The sequence below is a fragment of the Notechis scutatus genome, chromosome 2, assembly GCF_049901735.1.
Source record: "Notechis scutatus isolate UNSWTSFEM ecotype Mainland chromosome 2, rNotScu1.2, whole genome shotgun sequence".
Lineage (NCBI taxonomy): Eukaryota > Metazoa > Chordata > Lepidosauria > Squamata > Elapidae > Notechis > Notechis scutatus.
In genome coordinates, this window is record NC_142010.1 from 267,838,968 (window position 1) to 267,866,826 (window position 27,859).

At 55.4% G+C, this 27,859-nt stretch overlaps 1 protein-coding gene across 1 annotated transcript in view; it reads left to right on the forward strand.

Annotated features, from left to right (window-relative positions):
• Positions 1-1,994: 1,994 nt before the first annotated feature.
• The window catches only part of LOC113423529 (phospholipid-transporting ATPase ID-like), a 45,621-nt gene continuing 19,756 nt past the window's right edge, over positions 1,995-27,859 (forward strand). The window contains 11 exon segments of the mRNA XM_087958784.1: positions 1,995-2,195; positions 6,788-6,911; positions 18,674-18,732; positions 18,906-19,019; positions 20,742-20,840; positions 21,314-21,375; positions 22,004-22,076; positions 22,668-22,738; positions 22,866-22,948; positions 24,212-24,370; positions 25,518-25,606. Coding sequence (XP_087814910.1) covers positions 6,869-6,911; positions 18,674-18,732; positions 18,906-19,019; positions 20,742-20,840; positions 21,314-21,375; positions 22,004-22,076; positions 22,668-22,738; positions 22,866-22,948; positions 24,212-24,370; positions 25,518-25,606 — 852 coding nt within the window. The 5' untranslated portion in view covers positions 1,995-2,195; positions 6,788-6,868.

A 27,859-nucleotide genomic window follows, 5' to 3' on the forward strand; every position in this document is an offset into this window, starting at 1 on the left:
TCCGTCATTAATCCAGGGAGGAAGAGGGGGGATTCGTAGGAATTGTCCAGGCAGGTGGGGCTCCCTGGGGGCCTGGCAGGGAGGGTCCTGACCTCCTCCGGCCTCAGGGGATTCTGCTCTTCCTCGGTTGGGCTGCCAAGCACCAGCCCGGATGAAGCCCGGCAGACGCCACACGCTGGCTAAGCCCGTTCCTGTGGCTGCCCCTTCCTTGGCGAGTGGCAGACGTGCGACGGGGGGACTTCCAGAATCAGTCCTGGCAGGTGCCCTCGGTTCAGGCCGTGGTGGGTTCCCTCGGTTGCTGAAGGGGGCGTCGAGTGAGGACCACCTGCAAATAGCAGCTTCTGGGGAGGAGAAAGAATCGAGATCGCGGAAGAGCTGAACCGGAGAGGAGATTCGGGGGCCCAGCAGGACCCTCGCCCTGCCAAACGGGCTGCTGCTGCCTTTTCAGGGCTGCCCCAGCTGGAGGCCGGAGGAGGCGTGCTGCTTCCACAGAGGCCTCAATTTCTCTGGGGCTCCCTCCCTGCCCCCTCCCTCCCCAGCTTCATTGACCACTCTTGTCTGAGACCCCCTGACTCCCCCTGAGGAGACGCTCCCTGCCCCCCCACCAAGGGCGCCCTGAGGTGCAGACAAGCCCATTGCACTCCCTGTACGTTGTTAGGAATAACATTAGTTACCTAACTTAGTTTGGCTAAATATAATATATGTTAGTTAGTTTAAATGTGTGTGTCACTTTAAACTGTAAGCCAAGTATTTGGGTGCGGTTGTAAAGCGCCATAAGAGGGAGCAAGAGAGCTCACTGTTCGCGGGCTTTTACTGGAATGCTGACAGAGAAGGATTGATGGTGATTACTGCGTGTGTTTGCTGAGAGAAGAAAAGAAGGTTTGAATTTGCTTCATATCTCTGACTGCAAAAGAGATACATCACTGGACTGATTGTGAGTTGAACAACCTATTTTTCTACACTGGACTTTGCAAACTGAATAACCCCCGGACTGTCTGAACTTAGTGTATGACATATGGACTGCTTTGACTATGCTATAACTCTTGCTGGAATAAAAACTATTTAATTGCACAGTGTATCTGTCTTACTGAGTGTAAAGCTACAACAACGCTTTATCTCACACACACACTCTGCTAGACTGCCGTTGCACGTTCTGCTAGGGTGTTGTATCCCTAACACCGATTCTTGATTCTTGATGAATGTATCTTTCCTTTATGCACACTGAGAGCATTTGCACCAAGACAAATTCCTCGTGTGGCCAATCAAGAATTCTGCTCTATTCTGTGGAAGAAGCAAGGGGGGCCTGGAGGCCGCGGAGGCCCCAATTGCTGGGAGAAGGCCAGGCCAGGCGGCTTCAGCCAGGCCTCTCACCATGGGCAGCCTGGTGTTCTCTCAGCCGCTGCGGGGGAGGCCAGTGCCCAGGAGATCCCCAGAGGATCAGCCTGTGAGGGAGGCGAAAGGATGGGGGGGGGCTGCCTTTGGCCCCATCAACAGGTCTCCCCCAGGCCTGTCACTGGCCACAAATTCACCCAAGGCCGAGAGCTGAAGCAGCCCAACCTGCAGGGCACTGTCTCAAAATAGCCCCCAGCCCCTCCTGCCCCCTCGCCCCCCAGACGCCCTGCCCCCCTTTGCTTCAGACTGGTGAAGGGGGGGTGAGTAGTGCCGGCCCCCCGCATCTGCATTCCTCTGGTGGTTCCTCCCGGGGTAGCAGATCAGAGGAGCCCAGCTGAGGCAGTTCCCCCCCGTTTCTCTTGGGGAGCCCTCGGCCTTACGGGGGGCCCCTCTGTCCGGGCAATGCGGACCCTGATCTCCAGTGGCCGTTGGGGCTCCCCTGCGCACACCCCGCACGGGGGGAAGGCGGCCGAGAGCGGGGCGAGGGTCTCTCCGCAGCAGAGCTCGGGGCGCCCCGCACCGCCTTCCGCCAGCACCGGCCCTGCCCGCACTTCGTTCCGGCCCGGCGACCGAGGAAGCGAAGCGAAAGCCCTTTCCTATCGACAGGAAGCAGGGAAACCTCCGGCCCGCCGCGTCCCCACCCCGAGCGGGCGGAGGGGCGGAGGAGAGCCGTGGGCGCCGGAGAAGCGGCTGCCAAGGAGGCGACAAGCCGGGCCGAGCTCTGCCCGCGCCGCCCCGCACTGAGCCGAAGGGAGCGGAGCGCGGGAAGGCGGTGCCTGGACGGGGCACAAGCACCGACGACGGTAAGCGACCCTGGACCCGCGGCGGCCGGACTGCCCGGAGGAGTTGGGGGGCTCCGAGAGGCTTCCCCGGAGGAGCCGCTGCCCTCGCCAACGGGGCGCCCGCGGGTCCCTCGGGAAGCCCGCCCCGGGGTCCTGCGGGGGCTGAGGCGGGGCAGGTCGAGGGTCCGGGGGCATCCGGAGCGCCGCTTCGCCTTTTCCTGCGGGGCCCCTCCGGCCCTCGCCTGGGGAGAAGCCGGGCGGGGGAGGGAGGGGCCGTCGTGGGCGCTTCTGCCGCCCCCGAGACGGGAGCGGGGCGGAGCGCGGGCCTCTCTCCTGCATAGGCCGGGCTCCGGGCGGGCGCGCTCCGGGACTGCCGTCGGGCAGCAGCAGTTCTTGGTTCGTCTCCCTAGGCCGGAGCCCCCGGGCCGCCCGCGCCCCTCTCCCGCCGCGCGGCTTGGCTGGGCTGACGAGGGCGCCGGCCGCTTCCTCTCTCGTCCCCGGAGAATCCGGCCTTGGCGAGCCCGCGCAGCCTGAACGGAGTTGCCAGCTCGACGGCCGGACCCGCCGGGCTCCCCCGCCGCCCTCTCCCCCGCCCCCTTGGCCTGTCGGTGCGGATCGCGGGGAACTTTCCGGGAGTTCAGAGTGGCCCGAAGGCCGGACGGGGCGCCCACCGGAGCATCCCCAGGGCTCCCCCGCTAATCCTGTCCCAGCTGGCATCGCTCCCCCCGCCTGTTGCGGCTCCTGCTGTGATTGGGAGAGGATCTCGCCCCCGCCGCCGCTTGGCTTCCCAGCCTGGCTTCCCCGCCAGGACCAGCCGCTCCTCCCGCCCGAGGCTGCGGAGAGCCGCTGCGCTTCCATCTATGGAGCGGCGCTGGGCAGCCTTGCGAAAGCGGCCCACGTGTCTCTCGGTCCCGGGTGCTGCGCAGACGACCAGGGAGTCCCGCCGGCCAGCACCGCAGGGCTCCTCTGGCCAGAGCGGGATGCGCGGCTGATCCCGGCCCGGGGAGGGATTGGGCTGTGCGGAGCGCTTGCCCGGGGCGTGAGCCAGTGGCCCCCTTGCCCAAGACCAAAGGGGAAGCGGAGGGCAGCCAGGCTGCGGGGGGGGGCTGCTGGGCGGCACTTCCCCTCTTGGCTCCCAGCACAGGATCCGATGGCGCAACGGGCTTTCTGGCCAAGTGTCTCTGTCAGTGGTGACGTTACTGCCCCCCCACGTGCTGGTTCCCACCCCCCACCCACCCACCCCCCGAACACGGCAGGGGCCAAAGCGATGGCCGGAGGGTTCCTGCTGCTTTCCCGGTGCTCGTTGCTGTCCCGCCTGCATTTGCCAGTCCCTGCAGATGGTGGCATCCCCCCAGGCTAAAGGCAACGGGCTGGTGAGGCCCTGGAGAGGCCAACTGGAGGATGCCAGGCTGATTCCCAAGCACTGGTAACTTGCCGGCGGGGCCAGGGGAGGGGGGAGGGGGGAGAGCCTCTGCGGGCCTTTCAGGAGGAGCCCCCCTCCTCCTGCCAAGGGATGGTCTCAGCAGTTGTGTATCACACTTTCTAACTATCACTGGGAATCAAACCCCCATTCCTGGTCTCATTTCAGTGCCCGAAGTGCCCTTCAGTGCCTGATGCTCTTTAGTAGCCTCCACCTTCCACCCCCCCCAAAGTTTGGCCCATGGAGTGGAGGCTGCTTTTGGACTTGAGTTCAAAGTTTCTTTTTGCCCTAAAGTTCTGGGAGCCTGTTTTGTTTTAATTCTGTAGGAATGACTGAAACTGGTGAATAGTACTTATTTTCTTCTTGGGCAAAATGAAAGGAGATCAAAATAAGCGGGATAGAATTTCTTCACGTGTGGGATAAGACAAACATAATTAAAAGGGGTATAATGGTTTATATCTTAAAAGCTCTACCTCTTTTTATTCCTTGTTACTGATTTGTGTGAATTTATACAGTGTTCTTAAAGCTTCTAGCAGAAACGTTCTTCAGAATCTCATATGGAAATTACAGCTATCAAAAAGGAGGATCCCATTTCCCATCGTTTCAGGCACAACCCTGGGCATTTATTTTTAGCACTGTTTTTTTTGGGGGGGGGGTTTAGAAAATCAAGTGTTTACTGCAGCTGATGGGTCAGGGTCTAGGGCTGGCCCTTCTGCTCTGAAAGCTTTTACATTATACAGTAACACTTGTCTAACAATGCCTGATAGATGGGGGGGCAGGGGGGGCAAGGGGTAAGCAGCTCTTTACAAAAGTTTGCATAGAACTTAAAGCCGTGTCCAAAGTGGTTCCTGGCATGTCCTTTGCCAGCATCTGACCCCTGGGGTCCAGGAGGGATCCATTCAGACTCCGAAGCTCACCTGGATTTCTAGAACATGTTGAAGGAAGGCGATGAAATTGAAATTAACTATTTATGTGACCTTGGGGACAACCAGCTCATATGTCCCGTTCTTGTAAAACAGTGTGAGGGTGCTTTAAAGGCTGTAAAATTAGTTACATTTGATCTTAAAGTGAGTTTAATACAAAGAATGTGGATAGACAGACAGATAGATGGACAGGTGAGGGTGGGGGAGCCCCTCAGAGAGTCTTTGAGGAAGATCCGTTGCGCTCTGCCCTGACGCGCTTGAGGTTGAGTCAAAGTGAACTGATCCGGCCTGACCTCACCCTCGGTTTCTATGCTCTTTCTGATGGGGCTTGAAATCCTCCAGTTTGTTAACAGCATTTGAAATCAATGTCAGCTGAGGTTGGACATGACCTCCTGCAGCCCCTTCCTCGGTCTTTGGACGTAGGAGGACATCTAGAATTGTAGGCTTTATGGGTGTGGCAAGTGGCCGAGGAAATTGTCCAACCTGCATTGGATTTTCAGTGGGAGTTGTGGAGGCACATCGTGTGCCATCAATGCGGTTGTCTCCAGAGGGCAGGACAAAGTGGTGGTGCGTTATGTGAAGAGGTTGCCCTTGAAACCCCTGGGCCAGGGGATGGCCAGGCTGGATGGTCTCAGGGACCACGTTCCACTCCAGGACTCCACGAGATTCTGTTGGTTAGGAAGGTTTAAAAAGGCATGTTAGTATATTGGCAAAGTCAAAAAAAGTTGTTTTTGTGGGAGAAATGCCTCTGAAGATTCTCGGCTCTCTGGGTCATGTTTGCTCCTGCTTTTCCAAAAGGCATCTGGATTTTCGGGGGGGGGGTGTCCCCCTTGAACTAAACTAAGTAGCTTCTTGGATTGGGAAGCAAAATGTTTTCAAGGAAAAAAATTAAGTTGTAGGCGAAATATTTTCCAGTACTTTTAAAATACTGATGAGAGGTCACATTATTAATATTGTCACACATATATTTTCCCTGTCAATTTGCACGGACACCGCCCTCCCAAATCTTTAAACAGGTTTTGCGGTCAGGGATGTGTGGGGAGCAGGAGGGAAGGAGCCTGGCCAGAGAAGAAAAGGCATTTTCTTTCTCAACTGCCAGATAATAGGCTGTATCTGTTTTTAAGGGTCGTATGTTGCTGGTTTGAGATGGGTTTAGAGAAAGGGAAGACAGAGCATTTCTGGGCCTCCCATTTTTATTAAGCAATTCATGATTGCTGGGCACTGGTGGGCCAGAGCGGCAGAGGGGCCAGGCCAGGGATGGGAGGCGGGAGGTCAGGAAGGGCAGCTTAATCAGGGGTGGGATTCAAAGTTTTTAACAACCGGTTCTGTGGGCGTGGCTTAGTTGGTGGGCGTGGCTTGGTGGTCATGTGACTGGGTGGACATGGCTTGGTGGTCATGTGACTGGCTGGGCGTGGCCAACTCAACATCACTCACATCGAGGTACGCATCTCCTTGCCTGGCCTCTCGTGACTGTGGGGATGCTGCAACAGTCATAAGTGTGAAAAATGGTCATAAGTCACTTTTTTCAGTGCCATGGTAACTTTGAATGGTCACTCCACACAAGCAAAGTACCAGCAAAGGAGGGGAAAAAACTCCAGAGAAGTTCCAGAGACAGGAAATCTAGTCCTGCCAAGAATGTAATAAGGCTTAACGGAGAGGCAGTTTCTGTAAGCAACACCAGAATGTTTCCTTCCTGCCTTCCTTACAGGATTAGGCCAGTAATTTCTTCCAACAACCGGTTCTCCGAACTGCTTAGACTGTTAACAACCGGTTCTAGCGAATAGGTGAGAACCTGTAGAATCCCACCCCCGAGCTTAATGCACCCCAACTGTTCATGGGCTGCCCCTCACTCTCTGCCCCAAAGAGACTTTTCTTGCCCCCCCTCCGTGATTCATTTTCCCCAGTGCTGCCGGGAGGAAGGGATTTTCAGGGTACCTGGTGGGTGGGTGTGCCAGCGGGGGGGCTTGGAGGAAGTGGGGTGGCAGGAGCAGCAGCCATGGGCTTGAGGGCTGCATGGGCAGATGGTCACCTCTTGGCCCAGAAAGACGCTCCTGCGCCCGCTGCTGGCCAGTGGGGCTGGACTGGCACCTGGGAGAGGAAACCCTCCCCCTCTTCCCACCTGCAGTAGGCAGGCCAGGTAGCCCCCCCCCCCACTCTCGAGCGGCCCCAGTGCAAGCCACCTGCTCCACACAGGCCTGGCCAGGTGGTGGCAGACAGGCAGCCGCGTAATCGGACCTGCCAGGTGACCCGTGTCTGCTTCCCTCCTCCAGCGGGAACAGAGGACTCACGGGGAGCGTCCCTTCCTCTCTGGCCCAGGAGCTGAGCCTGCGCTGCCGGGGGCTGCTGGCAAGATGCCCCTCTTCGTGCCCTCCGCGGACAGGAAGGCCTCCAAGGGTGAGTGAAGAGAGCTGCCCTCCTCCCCAGGATCCCCTTTGCTGCCTTTGCTTTCTGGGGGTTGGGGGTGGGCTGGGTGCCTGGAAACCCCCCCCACACACACACACACCCCTAGCAGGAGGGCTGAGGGTGTGTGGAGGCCCAGAGTGAAAGAGAGAGACATGGCCACGTGGTGAGTGGGCTGAGACCAGCAGGCGATGCTTTCCCACACCAACTCCTGCGAAACAAGCAGGGGAAACAGAGGGTGTGGCTGTGTGTGTTTGTGTGTGTGTAAAATGCAGAATAAAAGAGTTGGAAGGGACCTTGTAGGTCATCTAGTCCAACCCACCCACCCCCATGCCCAAGCAGAAGACCCTACTCTATTTCTGACAGGTGGCAGTCCAGTCTCTTCTTGAAAGCCTTCAGTGATGAAGCTCCCACAACTTCCGAGGGCAACTTCTCTGGATTGCTCTCATTGTCAGAAAATTCCTCCTTATTTCCAGGTTGAATCTCTCCTTGTTCAGTTTCCATCCATTGTTCCTTGTCTGGCCTTCAGGTGCCTTGGAGAATAGCTTGACCCCCTTCCTCCTCTCTGGGGCAGCCCCTCAAATATTGGAAGACCACTATCCTGTCTCCCCTGGTCCTTCTCTTCCCTAGACTAGCCAGGCCCAGTTCCTGCAACCGTCCATCGTATGTTTTAGCCTCCAGTCCCCTCATCATCCTGGTTGCTCTTCTCTGCCCTCTTTCTAGAGTCTCAACATCTTTTTTATAATGTGGTGACCAAAACTGGATGCAGGACTCTAGGTGTGGCCTTACTAAGGCTTTATAGAGTGGCATTAGTACCTCCCTTGATCTTGATTGTATCCCTCTGTTAATACAAGTTAGGATTGCATTGGCTTTTTTGGCAGCTGCTGCACACGGCTGGCTCCTATTTAGCTGGTTGTCCACTAGGACTCCAAGATCCCTCTCCCAGTTCCTGCTATTGAGCCTGGTTTCACCCAGTCTAGATGTGTCCTTTTGTTTTTTCTTGCCTAAGTGGAGGACTTTATTTTCCTCTACACTGAATTTCATGTTGTTAGATATGGCCCAGGGTTCTAGTCTGTCAAGATCCAACTGGATCTTGAGCCTACCTTCTTGGGTGTTAGCTGTTCCTGCCAGCTTAGTATCATCTTCAAATTTGGTAAGTTCCCCTTCTATTCCCTCGTCTAAGTCATGAAGAGTCCTGGGCCTAAGATGGAGCCTTGTGGCACCCAACTGCTTACTTCCCTCCATGTAGATGTAATACATTAAGGGTTACTCATGAGTACGGTGTGGGTGTGTGTGTATGTGCAGAGTATTTCTCTTTCTATGAAAGCATCACAACATCGCCCTGGACTTCGCCTTCTCCATCCAGGCTGTGGGAGGATGCTCAGGCCCTCTTTCAGGGGAAATTCCCTGGGGTCTTCCACTGTCCCTCCTCCGCAGAGGCTCAGCCAGGCCCTTCCCCTGGGCGTCATGCGCATAGGTGAAAGCCGGGGGTGGGGGGGTCATGGGCCACTGGTAGGCCAGCAAGGCAAGGCCTGGGAGAGCTTGCAGGACCTGCTGAGGAAGCCCCACAGAGCAGGGGGAGAGCAGGGCGAGGCCCTCGTGGCTCCCAGGTTCACTTGCTCCACGCTGCCAGTGCGGCCAGAGGGCGGCCCCCCTTTGCTCGCATGGACAGCCCCCACCTGCCAGGGGCCCTGATTGCACCGGGCCAAACCCTGAGTGGCCACTCCGAGTTCCTTCCTTCTGCCTCTGCTCAGAGTCACCAGATGATCCAGCTCCCCTGGCTGCTGTTCTGGTCAAATGTCCAGGGGAGCAGAACAATCCCCTTGGGGCCAGATGCCCCGATGACTCCTCCTCATTGTCCTTCCTTGCAGGACTGGTGTGAAGGCCTCCCAGAGGGAGGGGTGGGGTCAGCCTGGCCGCCTCTGCGGCTAGATTGGACAAGCAGGAACTGGGGAGCCCCCGTCCTGCTCCTGCGTTCCCTGGAGAGGCTTCTTTTCCGGAGAGGCCGACGCCCGCAAAGCAGGAGCCGAGGGCCCAAGGGGAAGCCGCCCCACCACTGCTGGCTCCTGAGCTGCTTCCGAAGCAGGAGCTCCTGCCCTGGCCCCCTTCCTGGGCTCTGCAGGGGGGGACACAGCAAGGGGGACAGGGGATCAGAGCCTCAGGCCTGCCCTCCCTTGCGGTGGCCGCTGAGCCACTCGGAATTTCGGAAGCCACGTGTGGCCAATCACATTCTTGGCATCCACAGCTGTAGCTTCAACGGGCAGGTAAATCCTTCTTTGAGGCACAGCCGTTCCTTGCCCCCAGATCAGCCCCCTACAAATGCCAGGGAAGGGGGGTCTGGCAGTTCCTCCTCCTCCTCGGCCAGTCCTGCAGGGGAGGGGGTCCTACCATGCTGGGGGGCTGGGTGGGCATCACCTCCATTGATCAGGTCTGCAGGGGGTCTTGCCTCAAGAGTCCCCACCCCACAAAAGCATTTTTTGGGGGGTGAGGTTTTATTTCTTTGTTTTTGCAAACCTCCATCAAAGTGCAGGAGGCACAACTAGGAAGTTGGATTGGTACATGAAGAGTTTCCTGTCAGACCATGAGGTGATGCACTGAAAATAGATGGGGGAAACCGCTCCCACCGCCCCCACCTCTTGAGGCAGCTGGGGGGACTGGACCCCAGTGGGGGCAGAGTTCTCCGTCTTGCGGGAAATAAGACCCCCCCCCTGTGAATCAACGGTTTGTGAGGCACAAGGACACGGCCACGGAGGGGCTGAACCATTTCGGTGCCAGCTGCATGCAAAGGGCACCAGGGCCAATGCCTGGAAAGTCTCTTTGGGTGCCAAGGTGAGGGCCCAAATTTCCGGACTGCAGCCAGCCCCCCCCCGCTCCTTCTGCATCAGGGATTCGGCTCCTTGTCCGGCCGTGTCGGAGGGAGCCAGGAAAGGGGCAGCGTTGTTTGAGTCACGCCTTGCTTTGTCCAGGGCAGCCTTGAAGGCCGGCAGAGAGGAAGTGGTGGTCACAAGAGATTCAGGACCACATAAGCCCTGGTGCACAGCAGCCCCCCCACCCCCACCCCCCCAGGGATCCATTGCTGGCATTCCTGACTGATCCTAGATTTCTCAGGCTCCCGAGACAAAACGGGCCGCGTGTCCCACTTTGGGGTTTAGCTGCTGCACCTAAGCAGCAGAAACGGACTGTGGTGGGCCAGGGCTCTTCCCAGGTGGGCTATTCGTTTTGGGACCCCGCCCTGCTTTCTGAAAGGGGCACCTGGGAGCCGGTCCAACCCCTGGAGGTGGCTGAAAAGTGGGAGAGCCCAACAGCCGTGGAAGCAGATTTCTTTGTGGACTAAAGCACAGGTGGAAATCCCGGCTAGTGTGGCCACTGATCGGAAGGCCTTTGCCCCCTCCCTTGGGGGCCCTGGGGGCCCGGTGTGCCTGCCGCCCTCCGTCTCCCGGCTGAGCTTCCTCTCCCTCCAACTGTCACCAACCGACTCGGATTCTCCACAGCATTCCGGCCCCTCCCCTCGCAGACCCTGGCTGCTCCCCTGGCCCCCCGAGTGTGGGTGAAGCACCCATCCCCCCACCCACTCTGGGCCGAACCATGCGGTCCCCCCACCCGAGGCCTCCACTGCCTGGGGCACCGGCAGCAGGCTGGGCATGACCTCTCCGGTGGGTGCCAGGCCGAGAATCCAGAGCGTGGCCCCAGGAAGCGGTGAGCGAAGAGGGGAGGCAGCGGGCAAGGGAGGAAAGGCCCCACCTGAGCCTTCATTGGTCTGGAAGAGGGAGGGGCCCCAGCATGGAGGGAGGAGGCTGCTGCTCTGCCCTTCCTAGATTGACTCTGTGCCAAAAGGGGCTGGGGGTCAGCAAATAGGAATCTAGGGCCCCAGCTCCATTTGTGCCATGGGGAGGGAGGGCAGACGCCATCTTGGACCCACCTCGCTGGGGGTCCCTGGGAGAGACGGTGCCTATGGTCCTCACCCAGAAGGGCACCCTTCAAGGCTGGGCAGAGACCCCTGGAAGAGACCCCTGGAGCAGCTTTCAGTGCAGCTCCGACCCTCAAGGCCTTTGGAAGCCAAGACATTGGGGGGGGGGGCTCCCTGCTTCCCCTCTGGCCACCACAGGCATCTGCCTTCCTCCCAAAGGGTTCTTGGCCCAAACAACAATCCGTTGTGTGGTTTCCCACACTTGGAGTCAATCCAAGGGCTGCGGGCTTCCTGCTTGCCCCCCCCCCGCCCCCCAGCACCAGCCAAAGCAGCCAGTCGGTTTCCTGCTTTTCTTTTGCAAAGGATGAGCCCAGCCAAGGACTCTCCCTGGAGGCAGGCGGAGGGGCCAGGAGGGGCCCCACTTGGAAAACCCCACTTGCTCCTTGCCCCCCCTCCCCCGCCTGTCTAGGGCAAGAGTCTGGCAGCACCTTCTCTGGCCAAAGCCTGCCACTCAAAGGCTCGGGCCCCCACCCCACATGTCAGAGAGCTGCAACACCCCCGAAAGCCCCCTGGGCGTTTCCTGCCCTCTTGAACCCTGGGCTCTTGTGAGGGCAGGCCAGGAAGTGCTTGGGTCTTGCTCTGAGGCTGGTCCCCATTCAGGCGGATTCCTCCCTCCCCACTCGGGATCTCTTTGCAGGAATGCAGGGGAGGGAGGGGTCTTCCTGCTGCAGGAGGGAAGGAAGGGGGGGGCAGGAAGACGTTTCTGCGGTGGGCCTGGAGGGGGAACCCAGGAGGGGGCTCCCTGCCCTCTGCAGTGCTGGGGGGGGCGGCGGGTGGGGGGCAGGTGGGAGAACCCTGCTCAGCTGCTTCTCCTGGAGAACCTGGGATCACCCTAATTTCCACTCTGTACCAAAATGCTTGTCTGGTCCTGGGGGCTTCTTGGGGTCTCCTGCCCTGGAGGAGCTGATGGGGAGATGTGTGGCATGGTGGGGACTGCCAGGGGTAGCTCTTTCTGCAGGCGGTGCAGGCCTCTGAGCGCACAGGCCAGAGGTGGTCTGGAAGGGCGGAAGGCCGTCGCTTAGTGGAAGCTGAAGAGACCCCGTTCTGCTTCTGGGGCCCAGGGCCTGGTGGAGGGGCCACAGGGGCTGCTGAAACTGGACTCAGGAGGGCCCCTGGACCAGCATGGGGACTGCTGATGTTTTAGAGAAGTGTGCCTCTGAGTGTGCCAATACTGTGTTTTCCCGTGTTGTTGATCTAGACGAGGCTTACAGTGGAGGGCGATGCCCTTGCAAACCCTGACTAATGATTGACCGCTCCATAGAGAGCGGCCTTGATCCCCTGGAGGTCAGTGGGATCCCATCCTGGACATTGTGGTAGTAAAAATGCCTGGATCCTTTTTTTCTCCCACCAGCATGCTTTGTGAACCCCTGCAGAAAGTGGGAGGGCTGCCTCCTCTGGTGGTTTTGTAATTATTGCACAACTTCAACTCATGGCCGGCTGAGGAATTCTGGGAGTGGAAGTCCACCAGTCATACAGTTGCCAAGGTTAGAAGCGCCTGACCTGGAAGATGTGGTCCAGAGCAACGACAGAGTTGTGGGCACTAGGGAACTACCAGAGGACTGGAAAAGAGCTGATGTGGTTCCCATCTTCAAAAAAAAGGGGGAGGAGGGGGAAACCGATCCAAGAAACTACAGATCAGTCAGCCTAACCTCAATACCTGGGAAAATAGTGGAAAAAATAACTTTAAAAAACAGATCTGTGAGCATCAAGAAACAAATAAGGTTATAACTGGTAGCCAGCACAGGTTTATTAAAAACAAATCATGGCAAACCAATCTTATTTCATTCTTCAACAAAGTGACTAAATTAGTAAACCAGAAAAATGCTGTGGACGTAATATAGTTAGACTTCAGCAAGGCATTCAACAAAGTAGACCACAACCTACTTCTTGGTAAGCTAGAAAAAAGTGGGATAGACAGCATAACCATCGGATGGATTTGTAACTGGCTGACCAACCATACTCAACGAGTAGTCCTTAATGGGTCTAAGTCTACATGGAGGGAAGTAAACAGTGGGGTTCCATCTTAGGCCCAGGACTCTTCCATATCTTCATAAACGACTTAGATGAGGGAATAGAAGGGGATCTTAACACATATCCGGATGATACTAAGCTGGCAGGAATAGCCAACACCCAAAGAAGATAGGCTCAAGATCCAGGTGGATCTTGACAGACTGGAACCCTGGGCCCTATCTAACAACATGAAATTCAATACAGAGAAAAGTAAAGTCCTCCACTTAGGCAAGAAAACCCAAAGGACACATCTAGACTGGGTGAAACCAGGCTCAATAGCAGGAACTGGGAGAGGGATCTTGGAGTCTTGGTGGCCAAAAGGGTGCAGTGGCAGCCAAAAAAGTTGATGCAATCCTAAATTGCATTAACAAAGGTATACAATCAAGATCAAGGCAGGCACTAATACCACTCTATAAAGCCCTAGTAAGGTCACACCTGGAGTACTGCATCCAGTTTTGGTCACCACACTATAAAAAAGAGGTTGAGATTCTAGAAAGAGGGCAGAGAAGAGCAACCAGGATGATGAGGGGACTGGAGGCTAAAACATACAACGAACGGTTGCAGGAACTGGGCCTGGATAGTCTAGGGAGGAGAAGGACCAGGGGAGACAGGAGAGCAGTCTTCCAGTATTTGAGGGGCTGCCACAGAGAGGAGGTGGTCAAGCTGTTTTCCAAAGCACCTGAACACCAGACAAGGATGGAAACTAATCAAGGAGAGATTCAACCTAGAAATTTTCTGTCAGTGAGAATCCACCAATGGAACGGAAGTGGCCTTCGGAAGTTGTGGGAGTTTTGTCACTGGAGGCTTTCAGGAAGAGACAGGGCTGCCATCTGTCAGAAATGGTGTAGGGTCTCCTGCTAGGGCGAGGGGGGGGGGGGTTGGATTGGATGACCTACAAGGTCCCTTCCAACTCTGTTAATCTTGTTAAATGGAAGAGTGGCTGGACTTCTTATTTAGAGGCTCAGCTCTCCCACAGGCCTCCGTGCTATTTTGGGGACTCTTACAAGCAGCACCATAATAATTCCTTTCTGCTTCCTTTGGGGCACTAAGAAAGGCCGGGCCCCGAGAGCGCAGTTTGCACGGGGAGGAGCTCTTCCTGGCCGTCCTGGGACCAGGATGGATCGGGGTTCTGCTCTCCCGCTGGCAGCTGCTGCTGCTGCTCCTACCTGGGTGAGTGAGGCAGGGCGGTCCGGAAAGCAAACAATGCCTCAACCTGGAGGTGACTTCAAAGGCAGCCTTATGAGAAACCGCCCTGGTTTCTTGTCCTGCCCTCTGGTGCTTTGGGAAACAAGTCGACCTCTTTGTGGCACCCTCAAATACTGGAAGACTGCTCTCAGTCCCTAGCCAAATGCAAATTCTGCAACAGTTCTTCCTGTGTTTCTTTCCAGGCAATTAATCCTCTTAGTTGCTCTTCTTTGCATTTTTTCCAAAGTCTTGACATCTTTTTTGTAATGTGGTACCAAAATTGGATGCAGTATTCCAGATGGGGCCTTACTAAGGCTTTATGAAGCAGTACTAATACATCTCGTGGTGTTTATTCTATGCCCCTGTTTATATAACCAGGTATTCTATGAGCTTTTTTGGCTGCTGCTGCTGCACTCGGCTGGCTCCGGTTTAAGGGATCGTCCACTAAGGGACTCCAAGGTCCCTTTCACGATTTTTACTGGTTTTGAGCCAGGTTTCCCATAATCTGCACTGGTCTTTGGTTTTTCCTGCCCAGGTGTAAAACTTTGCTTTTCTCCTCATTAAATTTCATTTTGTTGGATGGGGCTCATTGTTCAAGTCTGTCAAGATCTTTTTGGATCCTGAACTTGTCTTCTGGGGTGTTGGCTAGTCCTGCTAGCTTAGTGTCAGCTTCAAATCTGATGAGTTCCCCTTCTAGTCCCTCATCTAAATATGAACATACTGAAGAGTCCTGGGCCTAGGACAGAACCTTGTGGCACCCCACCACTTTCTCCCCTCCATGTAGACTTAGACCCATTAAGGACTACTCGTTGAGTATGGTTGGTCAGCCAGTTGCAAATCCATCTGTTGGCGATACTGTCTGACCCACTTTTTTCTAGCTTACCAAGAAGTAGGTTGTGGTCTACTTTGCTGAATGCCTTGCTGAAGTCTATTATGTCCACAGCATTTTGCTGGTCTACTAATTTAAATGAAGAATAAAATAAGATTGGTTTGGCATGATCTGTTTTTAAAAAACCTGTACTGGCTACCAGTTATAACCTTATTTGTTTCTTGATGCTCACAGATCTGTTTTTTTTTTAGTTATTTTTTCTACTATCTTCCCAGGTACTGAGGTTAGGCTGACTGGTCTGCAGTTTCCTGGGTCTGTTTTTTCCCCTCCCTTTTTTGAAGATGGGAAACACGTCATCTTTTTTCCAGTCCTTTGGGAGTTCTCCGGTGCCGCCAGGATTTTTTAAAGATATGATACAATAGTTCCGAGTTCTCTGCCTCCCCGCCCCCCCCAGAATTAGGGGTGATGCATGAGAGGCTTCACAGAGAAGCGGGGGCCTGCTATTCTCCAAAGCACCTGAAGGCCAAACAAAAAGCAATGGATAGAAACTAATCAAGGAGAGATCCCAGCTAGAATTAAGGAGAAATTTCCTTGACAGTTAAAACAATTGATAATCTACTGAGTGACAACTTGGCTCCAGAAGCTGGGGGGGAAGCTTGGCTCCATTACTGGAGCTTTTTAAGAAAAGACTGGACTGAAATGGTATAGGGTTTCCTGCTTGTGCAGGGGGTTGGACTAGAAGACCTCCAAGATCCCTTCCAGCCCTAGGAGTCTCTTCTCTCTGTCCAGATGTTCTTCCAGCAGAGAACTAAACCACCGGGGTGGGATGGAACAGAACAGAACGGCGTGTTTTTTTTCCTCTTGGCTAAAAGCCGGATGATGGCCGACTTCCCAGCAGCTGGACACGAACATTCCCCTCTCGGTTTACTGCGCTTCTCTACCAGATCCTTTGGAAGCGTTGTGTCCCCCTCTGCAGGAGCCGGGCCCCATGCCTGAGAAAGCCCCCCAGGGCTTTTGCCAAACAGCCCCACCAGGCACCATTTTGGCCAGTTCCTCCAGGCCTGGCAAAAGCCAGAGAAGGGAACGCAGCTTCTTTCTTTCCCAAGGATTTGGGGCAACTCCTTTGAGGCCCTTTGCCTCCTCCACCTGGGATTGCTCGGTGCTGCTGGGAGGGTCCTCATCCTCCCTGGCTGCCCCCCCCCCCAGTCTTCCTCCCGCAAGAGACTGCAGGTGCCTGGGCATCCCTTTGGACCCCTGGGGCAAATCTCCAGGGCGTCTGCCATCCTTCTCACACTTGCAGCTTCATGGTTTGGGCAAAGGAAGCTGCTTCCTACTTTCAGTCTCCCGTCAGATTGTCTGCATTTCTGAGATGATGCTTCACCTGCCAGTTGAGGGTTTCTGGTATTGCTGAAATCTTGCTTAATGTGCAGCCTAAGAAGCTTGCGGGCAGGTTTTGAAACTTTGTCCATTGCGTTGTCTGGTTGCTGTTTTTTCATGGGCAAAGCAGTGGAAAGTGTGTGTATGTGTGTGTGTGTGTGTGTGTTTAAGTTCGTGGGTATTTATATGTATGGTATTCAGCTTTGTTCGGGTATTTTCCCACGTCATTAGAGTTGTGCTTTTAAAGTTGTAGCAACGTTTCGGCCGAATCTCATCTGCCATCATCAGGCTTCTGTATTGTGTTCGTCTGTGAGTCAGACTTTCACAGCCGTTTCTGTTTTAAATTTGGGGCTAGCCTACTGCTGTGCCAGAATGGTTTTTTCTTCATCCTGATTGGTTGGGAGTCTTGGTCTGTGTTTATTGGTCTTGGAGTTTGCTGTGTTCTGCTTGATCGGTGTTTCTAATATGTTCTGTCTGTTTTGTGGCTTTTTTGTGTCTTGATTGGCTGGCAACATTGTGTTCCTGTATTGGAGGCCTTTAGTGCAGCTTGGCTCCGAGTAAATGGACGGCTATCATTAGTTAGGAAGCTAGGTTTCATCTGGGTGCCTGGTTGGGGTGTGTTTGAGCTGGAGGTATCAGGGGGGATCTGTTTGTGCCCAGGTGTTTGCCTGGCTAGTGGATTTAAAACTGAAGAGGGATTTAAAAATTTAAAGAGATTTAAAAATTTAAAACTGAAACCAATGTAAAAGTCTGACTCACAGATGAACACAATACAGAAGCCTGATGATGGCAGATGAGATTCTGCCGAAACGTTGCTACAACTTTAAAAGCACAACTATAATGACGTGGGAAAATACCCGAACAAAGCTGAATATGATACATGTAAGTACGAAAACTTAAGAAAACATATATATATATGTTTTCTTAAGTTTTCGCGGTACTTACATGTATGGTGTTCGGCTTGGTTCGGGTATTCTCCCACGTCATTGTAGTTCTTTAAAGTTGTAGCAACGTTTCAGCAGAATCTCATCTGCCATCATCAGGCTTCTGTATTGTGTCCGTCTGTGGGTCAGACTTTTACAGTGGTTTCAGATTTAAATTTGGGGCAGCCTATTGCTGTGCCAGAATGGTTTTTCTTCATCCTGATTGGTTGGGAGTCTTGGTCTGTGTTTATTGGTCTCGGAGTTTGCTGTGTTCTGCTTGATGGGTGTCTCTGATATCTTCTGTCTGTTTTTTGGCTCTTTTTGTATCTTGATTGGCTGGCAGCATTGTGTTACTTTAATGGAGGCCTTTAGTGCAGCTTGGCTTCGGGTAAATGGACGGCTGTCATTAGTTAGGAAGCTGGGTTTCATCTGGGTGCCTGGTTGGGGTGTGTTTGAGCTGGAGGTATCAGGGGGGGATCTGTTTGTGCCCAGGTGTTTGCCTGGCTTGTGGTGTGGAGATTTTTTTGTTTGTGAGTGCAGGCTTCCAAATGATTGACAGCCTGGTGGAATCATCTCTTCTGTTCATGCTTTCTGGTCTTTTTTCAATCTCTATGGCTTCTCTGATGACTCTGTGGTTAGGGTTTTCTATAGTGGCTAGGGTTTTGGTGCCATTGAAGTTGATGCTATGACCTGTAGCTTCCATGTGTTGGACTATATATATTATATATACACACACACACACACACACACACACACACACACACACGGAGTATATGCCTCTTGGAAACAGTATTACTGGCACTGAGCTTGCCCCCTCCCCAAAGAGTCCTGCCCTGCCCTGCTTGAGAAGGGGGCACAACCTCTTCCTCCCTCCCACAAGGGGAATCCCTCCCACCTGCTCCCTGGCCTCCCCACATCGCTTGCGCTGCTTCCCAGGGAAGTCACCAGGCTGGCCCTTCACTGCTGGTGAGGTGTTTGTTTGTTTGTTTGTTTATTAAATGTAACTGCCACTCAGCTTCCTGTGAGGTTTGCAGAGGCTGTACACCCCTGGGACCTCCTCCCTCGGTGGGGATTTCTGGGCAGGCCTGAGCTTCAGGAAAATAGAAGTTACCCCCATGCTGAGGCAGACTGTGTGTGTGTGTGTGTGTGTGTGTGTGTGCTGCTCAGAAGGAAAGGCCCAAGATTTGGGGCCCAAAAGCATCACTGTGGCTCCCAGCTTCCTGGGGTAGCAGGGAAGGGACCCCTGGCTCAGGGGTGGGTGGGTGGGGGAAATAGACTTGCTGAAAGCTGGCTGGGAGGGGGCATGGCTGTCTGCCCACCCTCCTCCCTTCCTCTCCTGAATGTTGCGTCGCCATGCCCCCCACCCCAGCCAAGAGGCGGGAGGGCCCTGGGGGCCCGTTCCAGCCTTGCCACCCACTGCTTGGCCTCCCCGTCCTGGCACCCAACTCCCACGCTTGCCTTGCAGAGGAGGAGCGGTGCCTGCGGGCAAACGACCGGGCCTACAACCTGCAGTTCGATTATGCTGTAAGTAACCAGATTCCCCCCACCCCCCACCCCTCATGGCAGAGAGCTGAGAGTCTGTGGGAACAGGGCTCTGGGGGCAGCAATGCCCTCTTTGCCACCCGGGCCCTCGGGGGGTGGGGGCTGAGTGATGTTGCCCCTCTCCCGTTCTTCTCACGGCCGTCTTCTGTCCACAGAAAAACTCCATCAAAACCTCCAAGTACAACCTGTTCACCTTCCTGCCTCTCAACCTCTTTGAGCAATTCCAGCGCGTGGCCAATGCCTACTTCCTCATCCTGCTCATCCTGCAGGCGAGTCTTCCCTTCGGGCAAGGGCCTGGGCAGGGGGGGGGCACCGGAAAGGGTGGGCGCTGCCTGGAGAGGACCCCGAGAAGGCCCCTGGTTGCGCCTTCCCTTCCAAACAGCTCCTGGATCTTGTCCTTGACCTACGACCATTCGGTCAGTGACTGTACCAGGTTAAGATGGCACTGAATAAAGGATGGTTCCACTTGGTCCTCACAGGTGTGGCTGTCCCAGAACTCCCAAAATCTTGTAACCTTGATCCGGGTTCCTGGCAACCCATTCACACGTATCATGAGTTGCCAATTTACAGTGGGGAAACCTGCAGGGAAGGTGGCAACTTGCTGGCGTAGGTTCCCCCCCCCCCACTTGTGCCCCCTCCCTTAGGCCCTCCTCACTCAACGCTCACATTGCGCTGGCCAGTTGCGCAACCCCCCACACCCTCCCCAATCCTCACTGCCACCCACAGATCCCCCAGCCACTGCTCCAACCTGTGCAGCACCTCTTGCACCCCCTCCCCTGCACCCCCCCCTGCTGCACCTTTTGGGGACCCCCTTGTCCCCCCTTCACTCGCTCCCTCCCTCCCCCCACCCAGCAGAAGCCACTTGCTTCTCTGACCGAAGGCCTGGGACCTCCAACCTCCTGCCAGCTTCTCTAGTGACTTCCCAGGAAGTTGCTTCACCTGACGGGATTTGGTTAACACCAACAACAATTGTGACTGCAGGGATTGCCGTCACTAAGGGGTGCAATTGCCCTTTATGACCACATCACTTAGCAATGGAAAGTCCAGCTTCGATGGCTGTCATAAGTCAAGGGCTTCCTGTCTTGAAGAAAGTTAGAAGCCACATCAAGGGCCTTGAGCAGCAGCTACAATTCCTCACAGCCCTTCACCTCCGCTTCTGTTCTCCCTGGCCTGCTCCCCTTCTCTCGTCTGCCTTCATTTATGGAGCCGCCCTGAGGCTAGATGCCCTCAGGCCGGCCCCTCCCTGCTTTCCACAAGTCTCTCCCTTTGGTTGCCACTGCTCTCTAAGGGGCGGGCATCTTTTAATTTTTGCTCGTGGGGAGTTGCCTCCCTCGGTCTGGTGAGTCTTTGTGCCTCTTCTGAGTCGGAGACGCCCTGCTCCAACCTTCTCGGACTTTCTCGGCACAAGCCGGGGAGACGGGCTTGGCGGTTTCCCCACAAACTGTCAAGTGTACCACAACAACTGCAGGTCCCGCCTTCTCTTCCACTCTTGCTTAGCTTCTCACGGCACCCTTTGTACGCTGGCTTTTACGCCTCCCCTTCCTGGGGGGGCTTTCGATTAGTCACGTACGTCATACGCAACTTCCCCTTGAGCGGTTGTGTGGCCACCTCCAGTTGGCTCCCCTCCATTTGTTCATGCCCTGGAACCGACCCCCTTGTCCCCTTCAGCAGCCTCTGTGGCGGTTCTACTTTGGCAGCAGAGAGCGGTCTCGAATCCTCTCCAAGGGACGATCCGGCGGCTCTCTTGCGATCCACGAGCTTCTCCTGGGTGGACTCTGCCTCTGCTGCCCCCCCCCCTCCTCCTCCTCCTCCTCCGGCTCTTTCGTGCTCTGCAGGCACAGAGACAGCGGAAGAGAGACGTTTATTGGAAGCCGTGGGGGAGAGGCTGATCCCCAGGCTGGGCCTCCTCTTTAGCCCCTCTGCCTGCCAAGTCAGGGTGGGAAACCCCCCGCCGAGCCTTCCGGGCATCCTGACCTTTCTCTCCTTTGCAGCTCATCCCTGAGATCTCCTCCCTCTCCTGGTTCACCACCGTGGTTCCTCTGGTCTTGGTCCTGACCGTGTCCGCAGTCAAGGATGCCATGGATGATGTTGTAAGAGTCTGGTGATGATGCACATCAATGCAACGACCCCCATATGGCCAAATCCAAATGGAAATGAACAGTCTCACCTCGAAGCAACTGGGACCCATCTCCCGCTTTGTGTCCAGAAGGAGACGTGACTTCCTCTGTGGCCCTAGAGGAGGGGAAGGGAAGGGAAGGGGGTGGTCTGGAGGAGCCTTCGGAGCAGCTGCTCTCGGCCTCCACCCAAGTCTAGAGACGATGCAGACAGGGAAGATTCGAGAGGAGGAAGGGCAGCCGATGTTCCAGGGAGGGTACCGCTTCCTGCCCTCAGCCGTCCTGCTGGGGAGATCTGTCCACAGCACACGCACCCCCTGCTTTGAGGGCTCCTGAAATCCTGCCCTTGCCAAAGAAGGTTGGGCAGGTGCCAGGCTGGGTCATAGCCAGTCTTGGGTGCCCTCTCTGTGGCTTGGCTGATTCAGGTTGTGTTTTTTTGTTTTTTTCAGAATCGCCATGCAAACGACAAGCAGGTCAACAACCGGCCAGTTAAGGTGCTGATTGATGGCAGGTGAGCGGCCTGCTGGATGCACACAGGGAACAGCTGGCAAGTCCCAGAAGCTCCTTAACTAGGTTGGAGAGTATTTTCCCTGCTGGTCCAGAGGTCCCTTGTGGACGTTTCCACAGCCAACTGGTGTCAAGGATCAAGGCCCCCCCAAGCTGGAACCGGCCTCCTTTCCTGGGTGTGTTTGTCCAGCCACTCAGAGGCCAAAGCCGCATCTCTGAACGCAGCCCTGAAGTCTTCTCTCCTCAGTGAGCGAGAGCACTCAAGACTTATGTGCCGCTTCCCAGAGCTTGACAGGCCCCTCCAAGCAGTTGACAGAGACAGCCTGTTGCCCCCAACAATCTGGGTCCTCATTTGACCCCCTCGGAAGGAGGGAAGCCGGAGTCAACCAGAGAGAATCAATCTGCCTCTTGACCAGCACCCATGGGGACCCCTTATCCAAAATACACCGTTTTCCTGCAATCAGAATCACAGATCCTCCCAAATGGAAAAGTCCAGGAAGCATCTTGATGCCAATCAGGCTTCTTGCCAAAGCCGACTCACAGCTGCTCCCCCCAAACCCCCAAAGATGCGGGAGACTTGCTAAGGGACGTCCTTTCTCTCTGGTGCTTTTGTAACTGGGATTTTCTTCTAGTTTGAAGGAAGACTTGTGGCTCAACGTTGAAGTGGGAGACATCATCAAGCTGGAGAACAATAATTTTGTGACAGTAAGCGAAGGCAGCTCCTCCCCCACCCCTTCAGGCCAAGGGCGTCCCAGGAGGCTCCTCCTCCTCTTGCCCTGGGCCAGTCCGGTCAGCATTGACCCAATAAATGCCAGCATGGAAGTGGCTCCAAGGGCTCCCTTGGGCAGCCTGGCTGGATGTTGGGGAGGCCCTTGAGCAGAGACACAAATGCAGCCAGTCTGTCTTGCCATCCTCCATCAGCAGCTCCTGGGGCAGCTGTTGTGCCGGGGAGGGACGTCTTTGGCTCTGCAGAGCTCTCTGCCTCTCCCACCTGCAGCCTTTGGACATGGCAAAGGGGTCCCTCAGAGGCCATGTGGCACAACCAGGGTCCCCGGGAGGGAGACTGAGAGGATAAGCAGCCGGTGCCTGGGTGGTTATTGGCACCGATCCGCCCCTGCCCATGTTGTAGAAAGACAACCCTGGCCTTCCGTGCCATTGGGCAGACTGGGGGGATCTAATGGCACAGGTCAGCAACCACAAGCCTGCCTTGCCCTCCGGTTGCCGGGATGAGGTTTTGTGCCCTGGAAAGAGAGACCTCCACCGTGATCCAGTCTCACCCGCTCTTCCCCTTGGCAGGCGGACATCCTCTTGCTCTGCAGCAGTGAGCCCCACAGCCTGACCTATATTGAGACAACGGAACTGGACGGGTAAGTGTCTCAGTGGGCAGCCAGACCCTCCATCCCGCCTCCTGAGAACCTTCCTGGGGCGCCCTTGGTCTCCCGCCCGCGTGATCGCTGGGTGGTGGTGCATCCTCCCTCCATTCTCTCATTGCAGGGAAACCAACCTGAAGGTGAAGCAGGCGCTGACGGTCACTGCAGGGCTGGGGGGGGACCTGCAGGCCCTGAGCAACTTCAATGGTACGGAGGGGAGGGAGGCCTGGCCAGCTGAGCAGCCCTGGACTTCTGCCCCCGGGGCCCACAGGGCCTTGGAGCCCCAGAGGGAGGGGCTGGGGGCACGTCTGGGTCAGGGTTGCTGCCCCTTTGATCTGATTTGGACTCTGGTGTTGCCCCCCACCCGCTTTTCCCTGGCAATTCTTGTCCTTCCTCTCGAGCAGATGGTCCATGTGGATAGGAGTGGGAGTGGGGCCCTGGGAAGCAGGGAGTCAGGACAAGGCCCTGGGGGGGCTGGGGGGGCTCTGAGCCAGCTGTGGGGGCTGTGATTGGGGGCTGCCTGCATTGGGGGTTCTCCCCTTGCCTGGCCAGAGAGACGCTGATTCCGAAAGCCCAGCTGGGTGAGCATTTTGTGGGTGCAAAGCTAGAGAGCATCGTGTCAGGAGTTGTGACTCCCAATTCCTCACCCTGAGGATGTTCTCCCAGCCTTGGGGGGAGGTTTATGGAGGCCTGCCAGTTGTGACTTATGGATTATGGGGTGTGGTTTTCTGGATGCATTGGACCTTGTCTTCACTGCTTTCTGCTTTTTAACTTCAAGTCACTCTGCAGCTTTTCAAAATAGTACTACTAACAATTGGCACACCTGAGGGCAAAGGCTGCAGTCACATTGCACACTCTCTCTTGCACTAATATATTTGTCCACTACTACCCACTCCTGCACGATGTGGCTTCCAGGCAGTCACGGCCTCAAGAACACACACACACACACACACACACACACCCTTTGCCTCTGGGCTCTTCCCAGCTGTCTCTCTGCCTCCAGCCCCTGACTCCCCCTTCTCTTCACAGATCTTTGCACTCTTTCCTTCTCTCCCTGCTCCTCTTCACTCCTCTGAGTGCCGAGGGGCCTTGTCGTGGCACTCCAGCATGGCAGCTCCTCCCAGGGTGGGTATGTTGGCAGGGCCCTCACCCACGGGGTCTGCCAGCCCCATATGGTTGGGGTGCTGGGCCAGGAGGAGAGGGGGCTCAGTCAGAGCAGAGGGGGACCTGCTGTGCATCGCCCCTTTGGAGTCCAAGCCTCCTTTTCAGTCCCTGCTACACTAGGGGATGGCTGCCAGAGAGCAAGCATGGCGGGGGCAGAAGGGCAGGTGACACAGCCACTTGTGGGGAGGAGGCAGGGTCCTGCCTGGGGAGGGCTGAGGGCACGTGGAGGTGGCCTAGGGTGACCTTTGGAGGCCCTGTGGGGGAGAGGGGAGGAGGGGCTGGGAGTCATCCTCCTCTCACCTGCAGGGGAAATCCGCTGCGAAGCCCCCAACAACCGGCTGGGCAGGTTCACTGGGACCCTTTCCTTCAAGAAGGAGAAATACGCCCTGGACAACGAGCAGCTGCTGCTGAGGGGCTGCATCATCCGCAACACCGAGTGGTGCTTCGGACTGGTCATCTTTGCCGGTGGGTGTGGGATACTGGCTGGCACCGGCCGGAGCGGGGGTGGGGGGTGGGAAGGTCTCTCTTCTCTCCTGGGCCCCTCCCCACTGAAGCCCTTACTCCCACCCCTCCCCTTTGCCCTCCCTTTGCCCTGGAGGGCCAGACGCTTCTAGGGCGGCTTCCGGATAGCAGCGCAGCATGTCTGATGGGGCCCCACGGAGCCCCTAGAGGGTTGGGGTCCCTCCTCTCCCAGTCCAGTTGCAGAGCTTCACCCCTTCAGCCAAAGTGACCGTCCAGTGGATTGACTGCTGCTACAGTTCTGAAACTGATCCTAAAGGGGAAACGTTCTCCATCACTTCCATCTCTTCACTGCCAGTTCTAAGGCTGGTTCTTCTACCTGTTCTGGCCTTTCGTTTGGCTTTCCTCGTGTTTAATTTTAGTCCCATTTTTTTGCCTGTGCTCTTTGATATTTAGTACTAGGGCTTGCAGGTCCTGGTGTCAGGATTGCATTGTCAGCCTGGCACAGGCGATGGATGTCTCTCCCTCCAGTTTTAAAACCTCACTCTTCTTCCAATCCAGCCGTTTACTGTATATATTCAGCGTATGCCGTGAAAGATACGTGGTGTGGCCAGCCTGCCAAGGCAACTTCTATTAACATTTGGAATAAATTAAAAGGCTGGAGGGCTTTGCTTGCCTTTTAGATCCTGGGTTCATTTTAAGATTCCACCTTTCAGTGCTCAACTCCTTTGCTACATGCCAAAAGGCGCCCATTCACCCCTTGGCAGCATTTAGGAAGCTGGTTTCCCAAAAGAGCAGAGCCCCACTTCCCTGCAAAGACCCTCCCAGTGCCAGAGCTGGTGCCAGGGGCTTCCGTTGAGGCATTGCCGCGTCCAGCCACCCCATGGCAAGGCTCATGCTTCACAAAGGGGGCAGTTCCAGTGCCCCCCCACCCCCGGCCAGGACCTTTTTCTCCTCCGCTTGCCCTCCGTTCTCCCCCAGAGAAAGCGCTGCCCCTTCTCCTTCCCTCTTCGGATAGGTTTCTCTCCTTTCCGGTTGGGGGTGGGTCACGGGATGGGGGCCTGGAGACGAGGGGCAGGGGCTCCTGCCTTTCTGGGTGCAGAACATTTTGTTTCTGGAAGCAAAACCCCGCCCCCATGGTTGGTTCCGCCAGGGCCAGACACCAAGCTGATGCAAAACAGCGGGAAAACCATTTTGAAACGGACCAGCATCGAGCGCCTCATGAACTACTTGGTCTTGGTGGTGAGTCTTGCTTGCTGGCTTGGGCTTCATAACTTGGGCTGCCCCAGAGATAACGCTGAAGGTCGGTAAAGGTCGGTCTTCCTCAGCCCAAACGGGCTTGGCTTCCTCTCGGAGGTCTCCCCCACAAAACAACGGAGGAGACTTAGCAGAATCGCAGACTTGAAAGGGACTTCGGAGGTCTTCTAGTCCAGCCCCCCCCCCACCCCCGCTCAAGGTTGGTCCAGCCCCAGACCGCATCAGGCAAATGGCCCCCCACTTGTTGGGTTCTTGGTGTTCTCTGAGCTTGGCCTTTTTCCTGACAGACATTTCACTATTTCAGCCCACAACCCCTTCCCGGGGTTGGCACAAAGTGGGTCTTGGTGTTTCTTTGGGTGCGGCCGATGGCCCTGCCCGCCTCGCGTGGTTTGCGTGGCCCTTGTTTCTTTTTTGCTGCTTTTCCTTCAGTGGGGCTGGTTGCGCTTCTCTGGCGTTGCCTCAGTGGGTGCGAGATAAGAGGCTTATATCTCCCATGGGAATTGAGGGGATACCTGCAGGAATAAGGCAAGTGCGAGGAGGGGAGTTTGCAACCAAGCTGTGCCAGCAAACCTGGAGAATGACAAAATATCGAAAGGATTGCAGAGTTTCAGGCCTGCACGTCCGTGCCAGACCAAGGAGATTTAACAGAGTCTCCTGAACACAATGGCCTTAATTTCTCACGCTGGCCAAATAATGCTCAGGGTCCCTGTCAGGGAATTGCCCAGCTGGTGTTCAGATGAAGTCCGACGACACGCGGACTATACGAACATATAGTTTCATACAGATAAATACATCCCACCACCAATATTTGCAGCAGCAGGCAAGGCAGTCAGGCCAAGGGGAGCGTCCTGAGGTAAAATCACCGAGCACGCAGGGCAGACAGAAGAAAAAGGCGGGGAAAAGGAGGAAACGCCTCCTCCACACCCACAGCAGCCAATCACAGCACAGATGGCCTCACACAGGAGCCATCAATCAACCACATCTCTGTGTGTTAGGGCTCACTGGACTCCGGCTATTCAAATTTAAACCTCTTAACGGTCCCTTAACTGGAGATCCGGGCCCTGCGTGGGAAAAGGGGAAGCCAGATGCCGAAGGGGCTTCCGAAAAGGCCCAAGAGCACTTAAGACTTATATACCACTTCACGGTCCTTTTCCCAGCCCTCTCTAAGCGGTTTACAGAGTCTGCCTCTTGCCCCCAACAATCTGGGTCCTCATTGTACCCACTTCGGAAGGACGGACGGCTGAGGCAACCTGGAGCCTGGTGGGATTCAAACTGCCAAACTGCAGGCAGCAGAAGTAGGGCTTGCAGTGCTGCACTCTAAGCACTGCTCCACCGCGGCTCCTATCCTTGAGAAAGCCAAAGGACACCAAAAAGAAGCCGCCATTTGCTTCATCTATTATAGGAAAGCCTTCAATTGCATTGATCACACCCAGGGGTGAAGTATGCTCAGAAAAAAACAGGAATTTCAGGAGATCTGCTGCTCCTTGTGAGAAATCCATAACGCAGATCAGGAAGATGCAGAATGGACGGGGCCTGACAAGACAAAGGGCCAGGCCCCACACCCTCCGTGTCTTTATTCAACGTATATACAGAATATACTTAGTTAAGGGAGGCAGGATTGGAAGATGAGCCTGGTTAGAAAATCGGAGGAAGAAACATAAATACCCTTTTGCTGTGCTGATGACCTCATTCTAATAGACAAAAAATTCAAAGGATCTGCAGTCTAGCAATAAAAGTTAAGGAGAAGAGTGAGAAAAATGTGACTAGAATTAAACACAAAGGAGATCAAATAAGGGTGAAAGGTGGAACAACCATCCTTAGAGCTGACAACAAAGGTATTAAAAAGGTGGGTTGTTTCTGCCTTTGAGGATCACCCACCAACGGTAAAGCAACAAGCACTCAAAAAATGCACCGCAGACTATTAGCATTTGGTAGAGCTAATGTACTCTACCAGAAGGCCCCGGAAAAGATGCATTCAAATGCCTTGATGTGTCTCTGCTGTCAAAAGTCGGAATTGTGCAATCCATGTCACTCCTTGTGACACTCCCTGGAAGCAAAAGTTGGACCTTGAAGAAGATGGAAAGAACGAAAGAGGAGCCGCAAAGTGGGTGGGCTCAATTGTGGGCCATGGGTTCCGCCTTGAGAGACCTAAAGGCCCAACCTGGAGAAGGTGGGAAAGAATAAAATAGGATAACAGAGTTGGAAAGGACCTTGGAGGGGTCTCAAACTCAAAGCCAG